The sequence below is a fragment of the Camelus dromedarius genome, chromosome 13 (assembly GCF_036321535.1).
Source record: "Camelus dromedarius isolate mCamDro1 chromosome 13, mCamDro1.pat, whole genome shotgun sequence".
Classification (NCBI taxonomy): Eukaryota; Metazoa; Chordata; class Mammalia; order Artiodactyla; family Camelidae; genus Camelus; species Camelus dromedarius.
This window is the reverse complement of record NC_087448.1, coordinates 69,889,276-69,907,326: the sequence shown is the minus strand read 5'-3', so window position 1 is coordinate 69,907,326 and position 18,051 is coordinate 69,889,276. Positions and strand designations below refer to the sequence as shown.

The window sequence follows — 18,051 nt, the reverse complement described above, 5'->3', positions numbered from 1 at the left end:
AGAGATGACATGACACTCAGTGATGGAAGGCGCCCACCAGCTTTTCATACGTTGCTTCCCCTCCCTACTCACTCACTCAAGTATTCAGCAGTCTACTATGTACGAGGTCTGAGCATCAGCAAGGAAGATACAGCAATAAGCAACAAAGATTCTTCCTTCAGAAAGCTTGTACTTTGGTGGAAGACACATATACAAAGGTCTCAGCTTAAATACCACTTCAGAGACTTCCCTGATCAGAGTATCTTAAGTAGCTTTTTTCCTAACAGTTTTTACTGTTACGCTCTACCCTATCATGTTCTTTTTCTAAATTTATCACAATTTATACTATTTTATGTGTTTACTTATCACGTCTCTCCCTTTAAAATGTCTCTCCCTAAAAAGTAAGTAAATAAATTAAATGTAAAGACCGTATCTGCCTGGCTGTTTTCAGTGCCAGTGCCTACCAGTCTGAAAATCAGTAAATAATTGCTGACTGAAGTAATGGGGGGGGGGGGGCTGCGAAATGCCTGGATTTATAACTTAGCTTCCCTAAAAAGGTATAGTTTTTGCTTTTTAGATCCTACTGACTCCCTAGGGCCAACCCCCACGTGTTGCTCAAGCCTCTGGGCTGACGGGGCCCTTTCCTGAGTCCTAAGTGCCACCTCCCAGCTGTGAGGTTTCCTGTAAAGAGCGACCTCAGGCAGCCCCCGGAGCTGACGGAGAATCTTCAGTTCCTGTGCTTGGTGGTCACCACAGCCCAGCTCAGCTGGCCCTTCATGATTTAATCACGAATCTAGCCAGGACCCACTCAACACCCACTACGTGATGAGTGGGCGAGGGCCACGGTGGAGAACACGACAGAAGTGAGCTCTGCCCTCAAGCACCCGACAGTTTCACACAGTGATGCGAACAAGGAAACAGGAAGCTGCAACACTGGACGAGGGGGCCCAGGATGGGGCAGCAGAACTGCCACAGCGGGGCAGTCAGCTGCACCGACAGGGACAGAGGCGTGAAGGATGGAGGGGATGGAAAGGCTTAAGCCCTGGGCCAAATGCTAAACGGGTGCAGTATTGCAAAAATAACCGAAGAAAAAATAACATAGGGCACTTAGTATGTGCTAGGCACTTTTAAAGCACTTTACTTATAGCACTAATCACATAGCACTACAAACACTATTAATCAGACACACGTGTTATCAGTTTATTTAACCCCTACAGCGAGCCCACGAGGGACATGCTACTACCGCCCTCGTCTCACGGGGAGGACTGAGCACAGACAGCTAAGGTAAGTCTCCAGTGCCACGCAGCCAGTTAAGCACAGGGACGAGCTGAACCCAGGCAGTCTGGAGCCGGTCTGAGGGTTAACCTCTATGCGATACTGCTTCTCAAAAGTATTACCAACTGTTTTTCTTTCTTTCTTTTTTATTTCCTGTAAAAATAACCATTTACTTTTACACACACTATGTTTCCATAAGCCATCACTACTAGGAATTGATTAAATAAAATTGGTCCTTTTCTACTTAGAGATTAAGATACGGATGGCAGTTTGTAACCTAACTTTAAGGGTTGACTAATTATTACCAAATGTTTGAAGAATATATTTGAAGAAGCACTAAGTGTGATTATGGCTTGATCATCCCTTAAAACAAAAGCACCCAGTGGGAACAACGGGCACACGACAGCCGGGCACTGCCCACACCGCCAAGCCTGCACGCAGCGCCCCGCAGGCCGCCCAGGAGACCAGCGTGTGTGTCCACGCGCGGGAAGGTTCGCAGCAGGCCGATCAGCAGCACCTGAAACTGAAGCTGCCCAAAGGCCCGAGCCCACCGACAGCGGACTCATAAATAAACCGTGTTCCACACCACAACTGAGTGCCACACAGAACGAGAGCGAGTGGCCCACAGCAAGGGCGAATCGCACCTCCGAGGCTGCCAGCACACGCAAGCACACATCCTGGGCGACCCCACCCACAGGGAGCCCAGAGCCAGGCCGGCCGGGCGCCGCGGTCAGCGGGCAGGGCGGTGTCGCACGAGCAGGGGCTGCAGGGAGCACGAGGAGGCTCACGGGACGCCGGCCATATTCTGCTTCTCGGACGGGATGCTGGTCACTCATGTGTTTTGTTCGTGAAAATTCATCAAGTGTATATTTATGGTATGTAAACTTTTCTGCATATATGTTCTTCTATAAGAAGCTGAAGGGAAGTTGATAATTTTTAAACATACGCCTATAACTTTTAATGGATTTTGATGAATTTAATATGAAAGGAAATAATCATATTATTATTGTCATCCAGTATCTGAATGCCAACCACATTCCAGGTCGTACATTAAAAAAGCTTTACATGAACCTCACTTAATCCTCACAACATCCTACAGAGACGGGCACTCCTGTCAGCTCCAGTTTCCAAATAGCAAACAGAGGCTGTGATTCATATGTGTCAGAGCAGAACAGCAAGCTCAGATGACCCTGGCTCTGGAGTACGGCCTCAACCATCTGGCCACAGCAAACTGCAGGTCGGCGACATCAAGGCAAGAGCGACATACTGGCCTCAAACGTGCTCCACGTAAACGTGATTGCACGTTACTTCCAAGTGGAACCCTGAGTCAGAAAAAACACTAGCCACACTAGGTGACATAAGCAACAGTCCAATTTGTTTCCCACAATCAAAACACTTTAGTTGCAGCGTATCTGTTCAGGCCTGAGAAAATATAAATGTTAAGAGGGTTTCTAAAAAGAAACTCTACTTTCCTATCAATTCTGTCCCTTAAGATTTTTCACTCCAGTGATAAAGTACGTCTTTAAGAAAATGTAGCATGGCAGAAAAATACCAGTGCAGCCAAGCCTTAGCACCACCGTGGAGCTTTTACTGCACTAGGTCAGGGGCTGTACCTGAGAACCGGCTGATGACTCACATTCACAATGCAGCTGCCAAGAAATTTATGAACAGAAACAAACAGATGCATTATACAATAAAGTTTTAACAAAGATAACACAGGGAAAATAATTCCATAATTAGTGAAAGCATTTGGTAATTTACCAACATTAAATTTACCTCTTTGGAGGGGGAAGCGGGAGATGTGAAAATTGTCATCCAATAGGACCACACAAACATAACAAAGAACAGATGGAAAGCCACAAGGTAAACAACGGCCTTTCCTGGTAAATAAAAACAAACAACATTTCATTGAATCCAGGTGAAAACAGGAAAAAGCATTACATATTAAAACACAATATTCAGGGTCAGGAGGCTTATTAACCCAATAAAAAATTTAATTAAAACATACTAAAAAACTCAGCTATACACTCCTTTATCTCCATGGCATAAATCACAGATATGAAGAAACAGACTACTCCTGCATTTAAGGGTTATCCTCCTGGTTTATAATTAACAACTGTAGTCTGAGATGAGATTTGATTTTATTAAGTTGCTGCAGATTTAGGTTCAAACACCTCCTTCAAAACCACGTCCCAAAAGTTAGATTTTAAATGATTTAGACATTATTTAAGACAGATTCCATCACTATGAACATTAAATCCAAGGAACTAAACACTGAAAATAAATAACTCAATTCTTGGATTGTTCAGAAAAGGTATCCTAAATTTCACTGTCCTTTTCAATACAGGGTAATGAAAAAATTTTAGCTACTTTGAATTTCTGTTGTAACTGTTTCCTAAGTGGATTAGTGTAACATTCCAACACCTGTATCTCCAAATATTAACTCACTATATAACTGAAAGCCTGCTGTGTTCTGTGGTTTTTCTGTCTATAAGAACTGGGACTGGTTTCCATTGAGAAGCAAGGACTATCTACCAAGTGATTAAAGTCTTCTTCAGCTTGGAATGCAGCACCACAAATGCACTGAAGAAACAAAGCACAGACAAGTATAGAAGCTTCTGAGATTCTACTGATTTTTAAAGTTCAGATCAAATATTCTTTTTTCCACAAAGCCTTCTCCATTACTTTCAGAATTCATTACCCCTTCATACTGTACTCCCCAAATAATTTGCTCAGACTTCAGTGAAAGCACTTAATGTGCTTTCATTAATGTCAGCTACTTAATGTTGATGAGCTAACAAATGCAAACACTTAGAACAGTGTCTGGCACACAAAAAACCCTCAACAAATGCTGGCTGCTATTACTGCCATCAAGCATATTAATTTCTTCTTCTTGAAATTTGGTTCTTTTTGTGTACCCCCTGTTTCAGTGTTAACCTAAGTTTACGGACGGATAAGAATTTTCACTGGTCTGAATGAAATAAGAAACATTAAGTCAATGTAGTTTTTATAAAACATGTATTCAGTCTGAAGTACTAACCTTCCTTTGGTCTGAGGTTATTTTCCCTTATGTTTCTGGTTTTAAAAAGTTCTTAAATAACAATAAAAATCGACAACTTGTTGGACCCCAGCATTTTCTTTTGCAATTATACTGGTCCACGCCTGGTCTAACAGAACAGAACCCTGAGTCACACACAGGTGACCGACGCAGGACGCCAGGGCTCAATGGCTCCTCCACCACACTGCTAATCAGCAGAATGTATGGACTTCAACTTCGAGCTACCAAAATCTCTTTCAAAGTAAAGCCTCCTCATTCTTCTTGCTGCTAGTGCAATGGTTCACAGTTGTTACTTGTCTTATTTGGTTATTGCAAAAGCCAACTGGTGTGTTTGCCTCCAGTCTCTCTTGCTTCCAATCCATCCCAAAGGCCCGTGTATAACTTGTTGCTCAGTGTCCTCCTTCCCTTGGCGGTGACATTCTTGGGAAAGAGCTCCATCTACATGACTAATGGATGCATTCTAAAACTCTGGAACTCCCTAGTAACCACACTTAACAACAGCAACTCAAATCACTACTTCCACCTACTGAAGACCTGCTTGAAGACATGAAACGTATACCTTATTTCTAACCCTCACAATCATCTCATAGCTATTCTTTCAGTTTACAAATGTAAAAATGAAGGCTCAGAGAGTTTAATATCTTGCCCAGTGTGGCCGAATTACTAAATGATAAAAAGCCAAAATTCAAACCCGTATCTGCTTGATAAAAATCCAAAGTCCTTTTCACTATGTCGTACCTAAAATTATTTCCCTCCACTCTTTTAATGATCATCTTGGTGGTCACATCCTACTTCAAAGATAACATCTGATGCCAAGATAAAGTGCTAACCACACCTACTTTCCATTTTCACTTTCACCAAAATCGACTGTCATCCTCACTGAAAATTCTGATTTCCCTGAATCATTTCAGCTCCCTTCAGGTTGAACCCGTGGTCTAACCAATAGATTCAGATTCATTCCTTCATTTGTCCTTCCTTTGGAAAAACACACTAGAGCTCAGTTTCCTGTGTTTACACCAACACTGAGGCCACTTATCAAGCCTGCAGTGTTATCTGCAGTGTTACCTGGCTCACTTCACTTACACTGCCTGGCCCCTATATTCCATCAAGTTCGTCAATTCTCATCTACATACCACTGTACAGTTTTGAGATAAATGGCAACCTTGAGGTTACTTTAAACTTCCTAATCATTTAGTTACTTATAACTAAGGCTAGAATATAAAACAATAAACTCTTAAAATATTTTTAAACATTTAATGTATTTTTAGAATATTTCTGCTCACCATACAAAAACAAAATGGTTTTTGCCTTAAAAAATTTTAACCTTTAAAGAAAGAAAAGTCTCTTAGTATATTGCCTGCAATACATAGTGAGCACTTGACAGATAATTATCAACTTATAATGTAAAGAGTAACAGGAAATATTGTTTTCCAGTAAGTCCAAATTAGTGTGATTGCTAATAATCACACATGACACGCTATAAACTGTTGGTTAGAAGTAATACTTACAGTAAAACCATAACTGAGCAAATTCAATCAAAGCTGAAAAAAATCTGAACCTATAAATAAAAAAGGCTGATTCAAAAATCACCTGTCACTCGGGGGGAAGGGTGTAGCTCAGTGGTAGGGTGCATGCGTAGCACGCAACGAGGTCCTAGGTTCAGTCCCCAGTACCGCCATTAAAAAAAAAAGTTAAAATAAATCTAATTACCCCCCCAAAACAAAAACAGCTTAAATAAATAAATACTTTTTAAAAATGACATAACATTGTAAACTAACTATACTTTAATTAAAAAAAAAAGAATGAAAAAAAATCACCTGTAACTGAATTAAAAAAGAAACAAATGAGCAAACAAAAAACTTCATCAAAAGACTCTTCAAAAGACATGGGAAGAACAGTCACAGGAAATAATAATGAAAGTTTAAAATTCTCTTATAAGAACTTCAGAAATTGTTTTCTGTATCTCTGCTTTCAACATATAGGAGATAGCTTAGACATTAAAGAAGAAAAACAAGCCTACCAAGATGAGTCTATATTTATTGTGTTAATGAGAAATTAGATCCAAAGTCAGCTTGAAATTTACATGCTTAATGTCTATATTTATTTCCAGTAGTCAGAATATTTATTCATAATTTCGAACTGTTCAACTGTTTTAGAAATCTCTAGATTTTCATATTCCAAATCAAATTTTATTTTTAAAATTTGATCTCAAAGAACTTAATGTTTTCTTTTATCTCAGGAAAATTCTGAGCAATGATTCTTCTCTCTAGGCACTGCCTCTTTGATTAGTCATTATAAAAACTTTAATTCCTTTTCAAAATGAACCAGTAATGCAATTTACAAGTTCAGAGTCTGGTTATTTAATTAAATGTCTGAGCAGTAAAGTACTGTTTTAACAAATGCATAAACAAGAGAACCGTCGATAAAATTCAGACCTCCTCCTCAAAACCAAGCTGGAGCTGGTAGAGCTGGTACTAAAAGGTCTTTGAACCGCTACCATAAAGAGCAGATTACATGGCAGGAATGTGTATATAAACGCGTCAAGGAGGTCTGGGCACTAAATGCCTTAAGAAGTAACAGCAACTTCAATTACAGAAATAACACAGATGAGAATACACTGAACGTACAGAAATAAAACCCGATAATGCATCTCCTTTTAATTACTTAAACTTTAAGAATACGTATTTTCTTTCTGAAATCAAGAAACACATGCAGTCATCGCTAAACAGAAAGTATACAGGCTGCGACGAAAATACCTTAAGTCGTCTACTTAAACTGAGACTCAAAGTGCCTTACCGTTTTCTCCGTTCCCAGAGAGTGTAACTAGAACAGAAGAAAAGATAGTAAATACATTTTAAAGTCTGTGTATAAACTTTCAGGTTGACTCTTCATCTTAGTATCATCTTCATAAAAATAAAATTTAGTTTTAAAATGTAAACACAAGCGCAAATTCAGAACTGCAAACTCAAAAAATCCTGGAAACACTAAAACTCAAATTCTTCTTTATCATTAACACTGCAATCACATTACTGTTTTTTTCAGGCCTTTGTTAATTTTAAGTGTAGCAATGCGGTTCTAGTTGTGATGTTTTCTTCAGCTCTTTTAATGCCACCTGCAGAATGAATGGAACTCTCTTCTAAGTCAGTCGCAAACAGTCTGTGAGGTCCCTCGCCAAACTTTCTGTGAAAGCCACACTCAAGACAAATTATTTTCCTACGGAAAAAGCAGAGGAGGTCATCCAAGTGATTTTCAGAGCGCTTCTCCTTCCTGGTCTGAACCCCTGGGAATTGTTATTTACTCCTCTCTGGACAGCCCAATGGCCTCTGGGTCCTGCTGATTCCACTGCCTAAGTCTCTTCAAACCTGTCACTTCCTCTCAGTTTCTCCCACCGCCTCGTATCAGGCCCTTCTCAAATGAGACAGCTTACAGCCACTCTACTATCAGTTTAACGCCCTCACCACCAGCAAATGCGGGGATCGAATTCTCTTCAACACCTCCCAGTCACTTACAGGAACAAGTCCAAAACCTCCAGAGGGGCCAACACAACAGGCCCTCTGCGATCCACCACCTGCCCGCCACTCTAGCCTCTTCTGTGACTTGTCCCTACCCACGGTCTCCGTACCCTGGAAAACTGCAGTTCCCTGAACACACCAGGCAGCTCCTCATATGCTGTGTGCCTCCCCTGTGCACCTTCCAAGGCCCAGGCTGCACACCACCTCCTGAGCAGAGCCTTCCTGCTTGCCTCTTTATCACCCTCCTCTGTATCACCACAGCTCACTCTTCCAGCTCCACCATACCACCTCACTTTTTGCAATTACTTGGTTTTTTGTTTTGGTTTTTTTGCGGGGGGATTAGGTTTGTTTATTTATTTATTTAATGGAGGTACTGGGGATTGAACTCAGGACCTCACGCATGCTGATCACAGGATCTACCACTGAGCTATACCCTCTCCCCCCTGCAATTACTTGTTGATGGGGCTGTCTCACCTGCTGGACTGCCTAAGTGTGCAATCACGTCTCAGAACAGTAACAACCCTCCAAGTTACCATTAGTTCCATTTTACAGATAAATAAATTAAGACCCAAAATAACTAAATGACTTGCCTGAGGTCACAGAGATAGTACATGCAGTGTAGACCAGATTTGATTTCAAGTCTACTTGGACTTGTACTCTTTCCTGCAGCGTCTCTCATCTTATTCAGTGTTTTAGCTCCAAAGCATGGCATACAGCAGCAATGCTTACTAACTCAATAACCATTTCTGACTAAAATATCTTGATAAAGTAGGAGTACCTGGATACTTCCATAATAAATTAAAATATATCTACCTCAATCGTCAAACCAAAACCAACATAATTTAATGAGAAAACATTATAGACATATTCTGACTAAAGTCAGTAACAAGATAAGCAGGTTCATGATCATTCTTTTTTTTTTTAATTGTTTTAGAGAAGTGTAGGGCTGTTTTTCAACCCATCTTAGGTCGTTCAGGCAGGATCTGGGGTAATTAAATCCTGGGCTGGTCCCCTCTGGACTCACAAAGCATTTCTCCTTTATGCTAGTGTACACTAAAAATATAATTTTCAATATGTACCATGGTATGAAATGATTGGGAAGCACTACAACAGCCACACAATTACAAAAGAGAAAAAAATTAATTGTATAAAAATTGAAAAGAAGACATATGTATCACTATTTGTAGATTATATGACTATATTCCTTCACAGTCAATGAAAACCAACTGAAAAACTATTATAAATGAGAGGTGGTAGTGTAAAAAACTGATATACAGAAATCAGCAGCTTAAGAAAATACATGTAATCACTATGTGGAAGTTATAATAAAAGAAAGTTTCATTTACAAAGCCACCTAAAAAGATAATGTTCCTAGCAATAAATGTTAAGAACTGTGCAAGATATATGCAAAAAGAAACATTTTAATGTTTCTGAGGGACATTAATAAAAATATGAACAAATGGAAATGCTTTTACTTTCATATAGAAGAGTCATCATTAAAATGGCAATTCTTCCTAGGTTAATCTTACAAATTTAGTGTCATCTGTATAAAAATACTGTTATTTTTTAACCAGATGCCAAAGTTCATTTGTGGAAAGATAAACTTGCTTGATGAGGTAGGAAAATTACGAAAGAGAAGAATAATGAGGGGCACGGATCAGGCCAAATATGAAGGCACAGTATTTAAAAAACACTATAAATTCTCCAAAGCGGGGGAGAGGGAAAAACTAATTCCCCAATTATTAAGACAGCTGTACTGGCTCATGAATAAACATATCAACGGAACAGAACAGAAAGCTCCAAAACGGACCCAAGTCCATACGGAATTCAGTTTATGACAAACGTGGGGTTCGAATTACTGTGGACAGAGCCCACGAGTAGGGCTGGAGCAGATGGGGAGCCACGTGGGAAGAAAGACACCACTGAGAGTCAACACAGGCCAGGGTGAATTTCAAATGTGTCAAAGATTTTAATGCAAAAAGAAAAACAAAACCATACATGTACTAGATGAAACAAGAGACATTTTAAAACTTTGGAGCACAGTCAGTCTTTCAGAGTATGACACAAAACATAGAAGCTATAAGAAATACCGATACATTTGACTGCATACAAGTAAAAGTAAAAACAAATGCTTGGAAAAAATCACTACAAGCCAATGAAGAGTAACAAGAAACTACGAAAAAAATATTCACAATTCTTACCGTAGACTTAAGAACTAATTTCTCTAATATTTAAAGAGTACCTACAAATCAATACAAGTTTTTTTTTAAACAACACACTTTTCCACAGAAAAGGAAATACAAACATCTCAAAAAAGATGGTCAACCTCATTCATAAGATAAATCCAAAGTAAAACTACACAACGACACCATTTTTAGTAATAGTACTGGTAAAAATCAAAAGTTGGTAACAAACTGTGTGACACTTGTCAGAGCAGAGTTCAAATTTAAAATTGCATCCAGCCAACAGTTTCTGGTGGCAGCCTCTTCCAACTTCCCACTAAGACACCATGCAATTACAGGAAACAAAACTGTTCCACGCCAAAAACAAAGTTAGACCGACTAAGAATGACCAGAACCACTTCTTCACAGAGGGCTTTCCTGACCACAGGAGTGGGTTACATCAATTTCCTTAGCGTATCTTCCCACAGCACTTACAATTCCCTTTTCATTACACTCCTGACACTGGTATGGAATTATTACCCCTTTTAAGAGTATGTGAGTATCTTCTTACCCCCGAACTGTTCACCCACTGGGTTTAGCATCCACTGATAAGCCTTACCTGAATCAACTATTTTGTAGAATTAGAAAATCACCATTAAAAACCACCTATTATTTATTTTCATACTTTTTAGCTGGCATTCTTATGTAAAAAGCTTTCCTTCACTGGAGATGAACTATAGTCACTCTAAGAAGGCAGTACAAAAATATAATTACTGTCTTTTAAGTATCTATTTTCAGAATGAGGTAACATTCACTTCCATTGTTAGCAAATAAATTTAGTTTTTCTCTTTTCGTATGTCAATACAGAAACTTGTGGCTTTTATTTATTCAATGTGTCATCATCAATTACACTCAGGTCTTATGATCAAATCGTCTTAACGTGGCTAACGTCCATTCCGACGGACGCCTGTCGCCTCCTGAGCCATCTCTGAGGGCTGCCACGCTGTGCAGCACAAGATGTCCCAGGCCCACTTCATATTTTCCCTCCCCGGACCTGACATCAGCCATTTGTCCAAGGGGCATTAATTCTTTTTAATGATATTTAGAAACCAGGTCTGAATACTGGACGTGCGCAAAGCTACCTGAGTTTTCTTGCTTTTAGGCCCTTTGGGTTACAGAAGTAGTATTAGACATTTATATTTATACTCATGTTGGTATCTCCAATTCAAATGGAGCATTACAGAGTTTTTTTTGTAATTTCTTTGGCATTACATTTGCATCTCTTTTCTTTTACAGTGAAAAGTTTAGCTCCTAATTGTTTACTTATTCAGTTTATCCTAAAATATACACAGTTTGAAAACAGCACACTAAAAAAACAAAAAAGAAAGAAACAAACTACATACTAGTTTAAAATTTCTCTGCAGTTTTTTTGTTTTGTTTTGTTTTACTGTTTTGGCTTAGACTACATCCAACTAAGGAGTGCTATGTCCAAAAGTCACTTGAAATCATATTTTCCTCTGTGTAGTTACAGTACCCACTTCATATAACATTAAGTTCACTTGTTTCATGATTTCAAATTTTACAGTTTGCTTTTTTACTCCCCCCTCCTTTGTTTTAATTTTATTTTTTTGCATATGTAACAAATATAAATGGTTTAAAAGTCAGAACTATACAAAAAAGTACTCAGAAAGGCCTGGCCTGGCTCTCATTCTTCACCCCTTCACCCCAGGTAATCATTTTTCATAGGGTCTGTTTCATCCTTCCACTATCTCTTTGAGCAAAATAAGCAAGTAAGTATTTCTAGTATCCTGGTCTACACCTTGCTTTTTCCACTTAGACACCAGAAGTCACTACACATCAGTACATAGAGACAATCACTGTTTGCTTTGTAAAGGGCTGCATGGTATTCCATTGTATGGTGTTCCAGTTACACAACCAGGCCTCTATTGATAGCCATCTGGATTGTCTCCAGTCTTCCGCTGTTAGAAACAGTGCAGCAAAGAATAACCCTATGCATGTGTTGTTTACTTGTGGAAGTTTATCTTCAGTGTAAATTTCTAACAGTGGGACCATTGGACTGAAAGTAACTCTCCGCTTTCCCCAAATCCCTGTTACAGGGGTTGTACCATTTTTATATTCCTACCAGCAATGCATGAGGCTGTTTGTTTCTCTACAACATTGTTTTCAACCTTCTGGTATTACAGGGTAATTCTGCTTTGTATTTATCTTATAAGTGATGGTAAGCGTCTTTTTATATGTTTATAAACTATTTTTACTTTTTTCTTCCTGAGAACTGTTTATGTCACATCCATTTTTTTCTATCAGGCTTTCCTCACTCCCTGGTTACAAGATCATCCACCCATGCTTTTTCCTAGTACTTGAATGTTTTTATTTTTTACATTTAGAGTTGGTCCATTTTGAAATGTTAGATTCCAGGGGCAGGAAAAGTATTAGATAAACCTGAAAAATCATGGTGCTAGAAAGGAAGGAAGGACAAATGATGGGGATGTGTCAAAAAAGACACAGAAGCCAAACTGAAAGGACTCCTACTGGCAAAATCTGGGACAATTTCAGCAACAAAATAAATGATAGATTATAACTCATAAAATAAGAATCCATGAGAACATGCTGACGTAAATGAATGAATGAATGAATGAATGAATAAACGGGGAGGGAAAGCTTTTCCTTTCAGTAGAATTCGAACTATTAAATGTAAAAAGACGAACCACATAATAGAGAAACCACCATCTGGCAACCAGCACAGTAGCCGCTCCCGCAAGAAAGCTCAGCAGACGCTGACGAAGAGCAAGCGCAGGTATCCACGAGCAGACTTAGAGTCGCAAGGCATTTTCCCCCGGCGACACCTGTCCTAAGTTGGGTTCTCTGGAATCAGGTGCTGAGACAGAGTTTGGGGTGCAGGATATTCACTAGAGATCAACCTCTGAGAAAGGAAGGTGGGGAGCAGAGCTGGGCAGAAGCAGACGCCTCACTGCGGCGCAGGCCTACCCCAGCTCTGGCCACCGGCGGCGCGCTCTGCACAGTCCGCCCGCTCAATTAGCACTGGATGCCACTGCCCAGGGAGGGTGTGACCTGGGTGAGCTGAGTCACGCTGAGAGAGGCGACAGCTGGAAGCTGTCTGCTGACCACAAATGCCACAACTGAGCAAGTCCTTCCTCAAAGGGGGACCCTGTGGGTTGTCTGGGTATACCAGAATACTTACTAATTATAAAGCACCTTTACAGCATGGAGAAACTTGGCAGACACCACCTTAAGTGGTGACCAAAGTAAACAGTCCCTAACACGGTACAATCAGTGACACAGCATTACTTTTGTGCTATCTGTGCTAAACACATATACATAAGGAAACATCAGACAAACCTAATTTGAGGGACATTCTACACAAGAAGTCTGTACTCTTCAAAAATGTCGTGGTCATGAAATGCAAAGCAGGACTGAGGAACTCTTCCAGCTCAAAGGACACCACAGAGACCTGACAGCTAACTGCAGTGTGTGGGCCTGGCCTGCGGCACAGAGCATGGGATCAGTGGGACAACTGGGGAAGTCTGAGTAAGGCTTACAGATTACAGAGAAGCGTTTTATCAGTGCTAATTTCCTGACCTTGGTAACTGTATTCTGATTATATAAGAGAATGTTCTTTGCTGCAGACTGAATGCTTGTATCCCCCATAAATTCATCTGTTAAATCCTCATGTCCAGTGTGATAGTATTTGAAGGCGTGGCTTTTGGGGAGTGATTACATCATGAGGGTGAGGCTCACATGGATGAAATTAGTGCACTTAAAGAAGGAAGATTCCTCACCCTTTCCACCATGTGACAATACAGTGAAAAGATGGCACCTATGAACTGGAAGTGGGTCCTCACCGGACATCCGCCAGCACCTTGATCTTGGGACTTCAGCCTCCAGAAGCGTGGGAAATAAATTTTTACTGTTTATAAGCCACCCAGTCTATGGTATTCTGTTACAGGAGTCTGAACAGACGAAGACAGTCTCGTTCTTAGGACATAACACTGAGGTATTTACAGGCAAAGGGACAATAGGTCTGCAACTTGCTCTCACATATTTCAGAGACAAAATGACTAAATGATAATGCATGTAGCAAATGATAACCTTTAGGGAATCTGGGTGAAGGATATATGAAAATTCTTTGTACTGTTTTTCACAATTGTCAAGTTATTTTAAAATAAAAAGTGTAAACTATAAGAAGAGAAAAATAAGATTTTATCCATTTGTAGCTTACCTTGGAGTACAGTGTGAGATACAAACCCAGTTTTACCTCTTACCAAATAGCTGTGCAGACGTCCCAGTTTCCCTCTGTGATTTGAGGTGCTCCTTTATTCTAAGTTTCTATAATTACTGTCTATCTCTGGACGTGCTGTTCTCTTCCATTGGCCGATATGTCTGTCCACACATCATACCATACAACTGCTTTTACAGTAGCCTTTATTTTTCAAGAGCAGTTTTAGAGTCACAGCAAAACTGAATGAGAAGTAGAAAGTTCTCACTCACACCCACTGCCCTCACAGGTTTAAATTAAAGAGGTTTGTGGTTTCTGGTCCAGTGGGACTTTCCCTATCTCTCTTCTTTTTCGGGGGTTTCCTAGTTTTTGTTTTTTGTTTTTTTTTTTTATTGCATGTGACCTTTCGGATAAACTAGTCTAGTGCTAGAAAAAAACCCACCTGTATTGGGACTGGAATTTATACATTAGCTTGGGGAGAACTGAAGTCTTTGTAATGCCAAGTTATTCTCTTTATGAGTGTGAAATATGAAATGTCTTCCCATTTGTTCAAGCCTAATTTTATGTTTTTCAGGAATGTTTTCATCTTACAGACCTGGAATATTTTTTGAGTTCATTCTTAAGTATTTTATCTTTTTGATGTTATTGGAAACGGAAACTTCTACCATATTTATAATTATTCATCAGTTTCATGATAGTGTATATAGAAAGTACTGGTTTTTGTTTGCTAATTTTATATCCTGCCATTTCACTCACACCCTCTGCTTAGGCGTTCTGATGCTACTGACCCTCCTGGCTTTCCAACATACACGATCACATTATCTGCACACACACAGCTTCTCCTCTCCCTTTCCACCGTCTCACGCTTCTCATTATTTTCTCTTGATTCAGTGTGGTAACTGATTTTGTCAAACCAATGTCACATAGCAATGGCCATGGTGGTAAGTATTTTACTTTATTGCTGGTTTCAGTGGAAACTGATTAAGTATTCCGTGTGTGTGAGTCTTTTGAAAAGTATCTACTTATGTGTTTTTTAAAATCAGGAATGGACGTTGGATCTTTCAAACACCTTTTTGGCATCTACAGAAATAATGAGTTTTCCTACTAAACGTATTAATATGATGAATTTAGTAACTAAGTAAAAGGAACTAGCTATTACCCTTCATATCTACCAGTAACACCACCTCCTTCAGAGGCACAGTCCCTTCAAGTCCTGATCTCTTACCACCCCTGTCACTACTAACGGAGCTTTGTTCCCAAAGGTCAACAATTGTCTAATTCTAAAAGAATTTAAATAGATGTTTTATGAAAAAAGAATTCTACGACAAAAAAAAATTAGAAAAATACTAGATTAAACAAAGCTACATACCTAATTACAGCAGGGTTTCTTATAATGTGTAATATGCAAATCAGGACTGTGACTGTGAAGATGGGCGCTACTACGTGAAGTCCAAATCCACCTGACCAAGCTGTTACACAGCTTCAAACTTCCAGTGTCAAAACCAGCACCTGGAGCACCGTAAACGTTCAGTGTTAAATCACCAAATTAACACAGATGTTTCTAAGGTCAGGAGAGTATCCGTATTTGAAATTATGAGTCCTCTACTATGGGAATTCATTCCGCCTCTCCCTCTCGCAGTGGGATGGGGAGTGGCAGTGACACAGTCAGCTCACTCATTCAGCGCCTGCCCACCGAGTGCACACTATGCAGGACTGGAAATAAAGCAGTGAACACACTACTCAGGAGAGAAACACAAACGACGACATGCCAAGCAGTAACGCAGGGTAAGGACAAAGTGAAAGAGGAAGCACTTATTTTGAAGAGGGTAGTCAGCAAAGCCTCTTTGGTGGGAGAACACCCAAACAGAAACCTAAGTGCAGTGCGAGCTTGGCACGTGGGAGTCTGGGGGAAAGCATTCCGGGGAGGAGCGGGTACAAAGGTTCTCGGGGGCGACCACGCAGGCCCAACGGATGCCAAGCAAGGAGCCCTGCTTGGCTGAAGCAGAATGAGCAAAGGAAGATGAGTCAGAAGCCGGTGTGGGCCGGGGCACCTCGGGCCTGAGTGACCACAGAAGGAACTCTGGATTTCATTGCGAGCAAAGGAGGAAGCCACTGGGGCATGCTGGGCAGAGGAGGAAGGATCTTGACTTGGACTTTAAAAGATTCACTCTGGCTTTCTGGAGGGTGGGGAGGGTGAGTGTGCTGTCAGGAGGCCAGTGCACGTGTGTACATGGGATGTGCCGCAGCCGTGACCCCCACGCCCCTCCTGTAATATGTGCACCAGTGACGCACACTGTGACCAGTGGTGTGTCAGCGTTATCGCCTCCAGGTGTGACCAGTGGTGTGTCAGTGTTATCGCCTCCAGGTGCTGGTGATATCTTTTCCGTGAAATTAGTTTAAAAAGCTTCCCTGGAGACCTCACATTTAATAAGCTCATGTTTGTTCAATTAGTATGTTTATAAAAATTATTCCTCCTATGATTGCCTATGATTTATGGAGAAATCTATTTTCCATAAAACCACAATCACCATTATGTGCGACTACTTCAGTGATTTGAGCGTAGGTGCCCATCTGCTCCAGAAGATGTGCTGCATATTCAGCGACATCTAAATCTGCGTAGCTTATATGCTTACAGGCATAGAATGAGGTATTAATCTTCTTAAAGTCCCACATGACAATGCAGTGGAGGGCCCCCTTCCTTAGACAGCTCTCCCACACGCACACCCTTCACTGTCAGCAGCACAGCAAAAGAGGCACCTAGTTTTGCAATATGATCTTCAAATGCAGCCAATTTAAAAAAAGTGTGAGAATGTGCTACTTCACTCACTAAAGACAGTGTGCGCATGCCGGTGGGTGGGGGAGCCCTAAGAATTAAAAAAAAAAAAACACCTCTTGCCAAAATATGGTAGCTATTTACATCTAGTCCCCACCTCCAACAACATGTGAAAGCCTGCCGTGCTAAGAACGTCACATGATTTTGTAAGACAGGCATCACCCCATCTTACAGCAGAGGAACAAACTCAGAGAGGCTGAAAAGTTATTAAGATCATTCGTCAGGTAAAAAAGTATACAGCAAGGGGGCCAGTGTGGCAACCACAGAACAACTAAAGGGAAGAGTGCAAAGGAAATGATGTCAGAGAAGTAACGAGGGGCGAGGCCATGGAAAGGATGCGAGGAGCCCCCTGAACAAGGGAGGAAGCCAGCCACAGTATTCAGGAGTGACAGATCTGGTATTCATTGTAAAGGGGTCATTCTGGCTGCTTTGTGGCAGACAGACAGGATACAGAGTGAGAGGATGGGGTGGGACAAGGCGGGAGAGACGAGACATACGGCCCTGCAGTGACACAGATGATACCACCCCGAACTTAGGGACTCGAAACAACCACCATGTATTACTTCCCACAAGGACGGGTCAGCAGTTGGGCCATGATCAGCTGGGCTGTTTTTCTACTGGCTCCAGCCAATGTGCAGCTCGCCCAGAGCAGGAGAGTCTAAGATGGCCTCATTCGCACATCGGGGGATTTGGTGCTTAGCTCTTCTTAGCTGGGCCTCTCTCTCCATATGGGCCAGTCTAAATGCCCTAACCTGGCAACCACAACGTTCCAAAAGACTAAAGCAGAAGATGCATGCTGTCTTGAGGTCTAGGCTCCAGATCACACACATCAGTCCCACCACGTTCTACTGGTAAAAGCAAGCACAAGGCCAACCCAGATTCACTGGGTGGGTGCACAGACTCCACCTCTGGGGAGGAAGTGCAAACTACTGTGGCCATGTTCTTCAGTCTACTACACAAGACGCCCGGTGGCTCGA

At 40.9% G+C, this 18,051-nt stretch overlaps 1 protein-coding gene across 5 annotated transcripts in view; it reads right to left on the bottom strand.

Moving 5' to 3' along the window:
• ZDHHC20 (zinc finger DHHC-type palmitoyltransferase 20) overlaps positions 1–18,051 on the bottom strand; it is a 53,345-nt gene that overhangs the window by 28,752 nt on the left and 6,542 nt on the right. For 4 of the 5 annotated variants that reach the window (XR_010383714.1, XR_004141047.2, XM_031465726.2 and 1 more), the window contains exons 2-3: positions 7,109–7,135; positions 3,031–3,134 (exon numbers count right to left, since the gene is read on the bottom strand). Coding sequence is in view for 3 of the 5 variants with exons in the window: in XM_031465726.2 (XP_031321586.2) it covers positions 3,031–3,134; positions 7,109–7,135 (131 nt within the window). In the remaining 2 variants the exon portion in view is untranslated. The remainder of the gene's footprint in view (positions 1–3,030; positions 3,135–7,108; positions 7,136–18,051) is intronic. The other variant, XM_031465723.2, reaches the window with a different exon arrangement.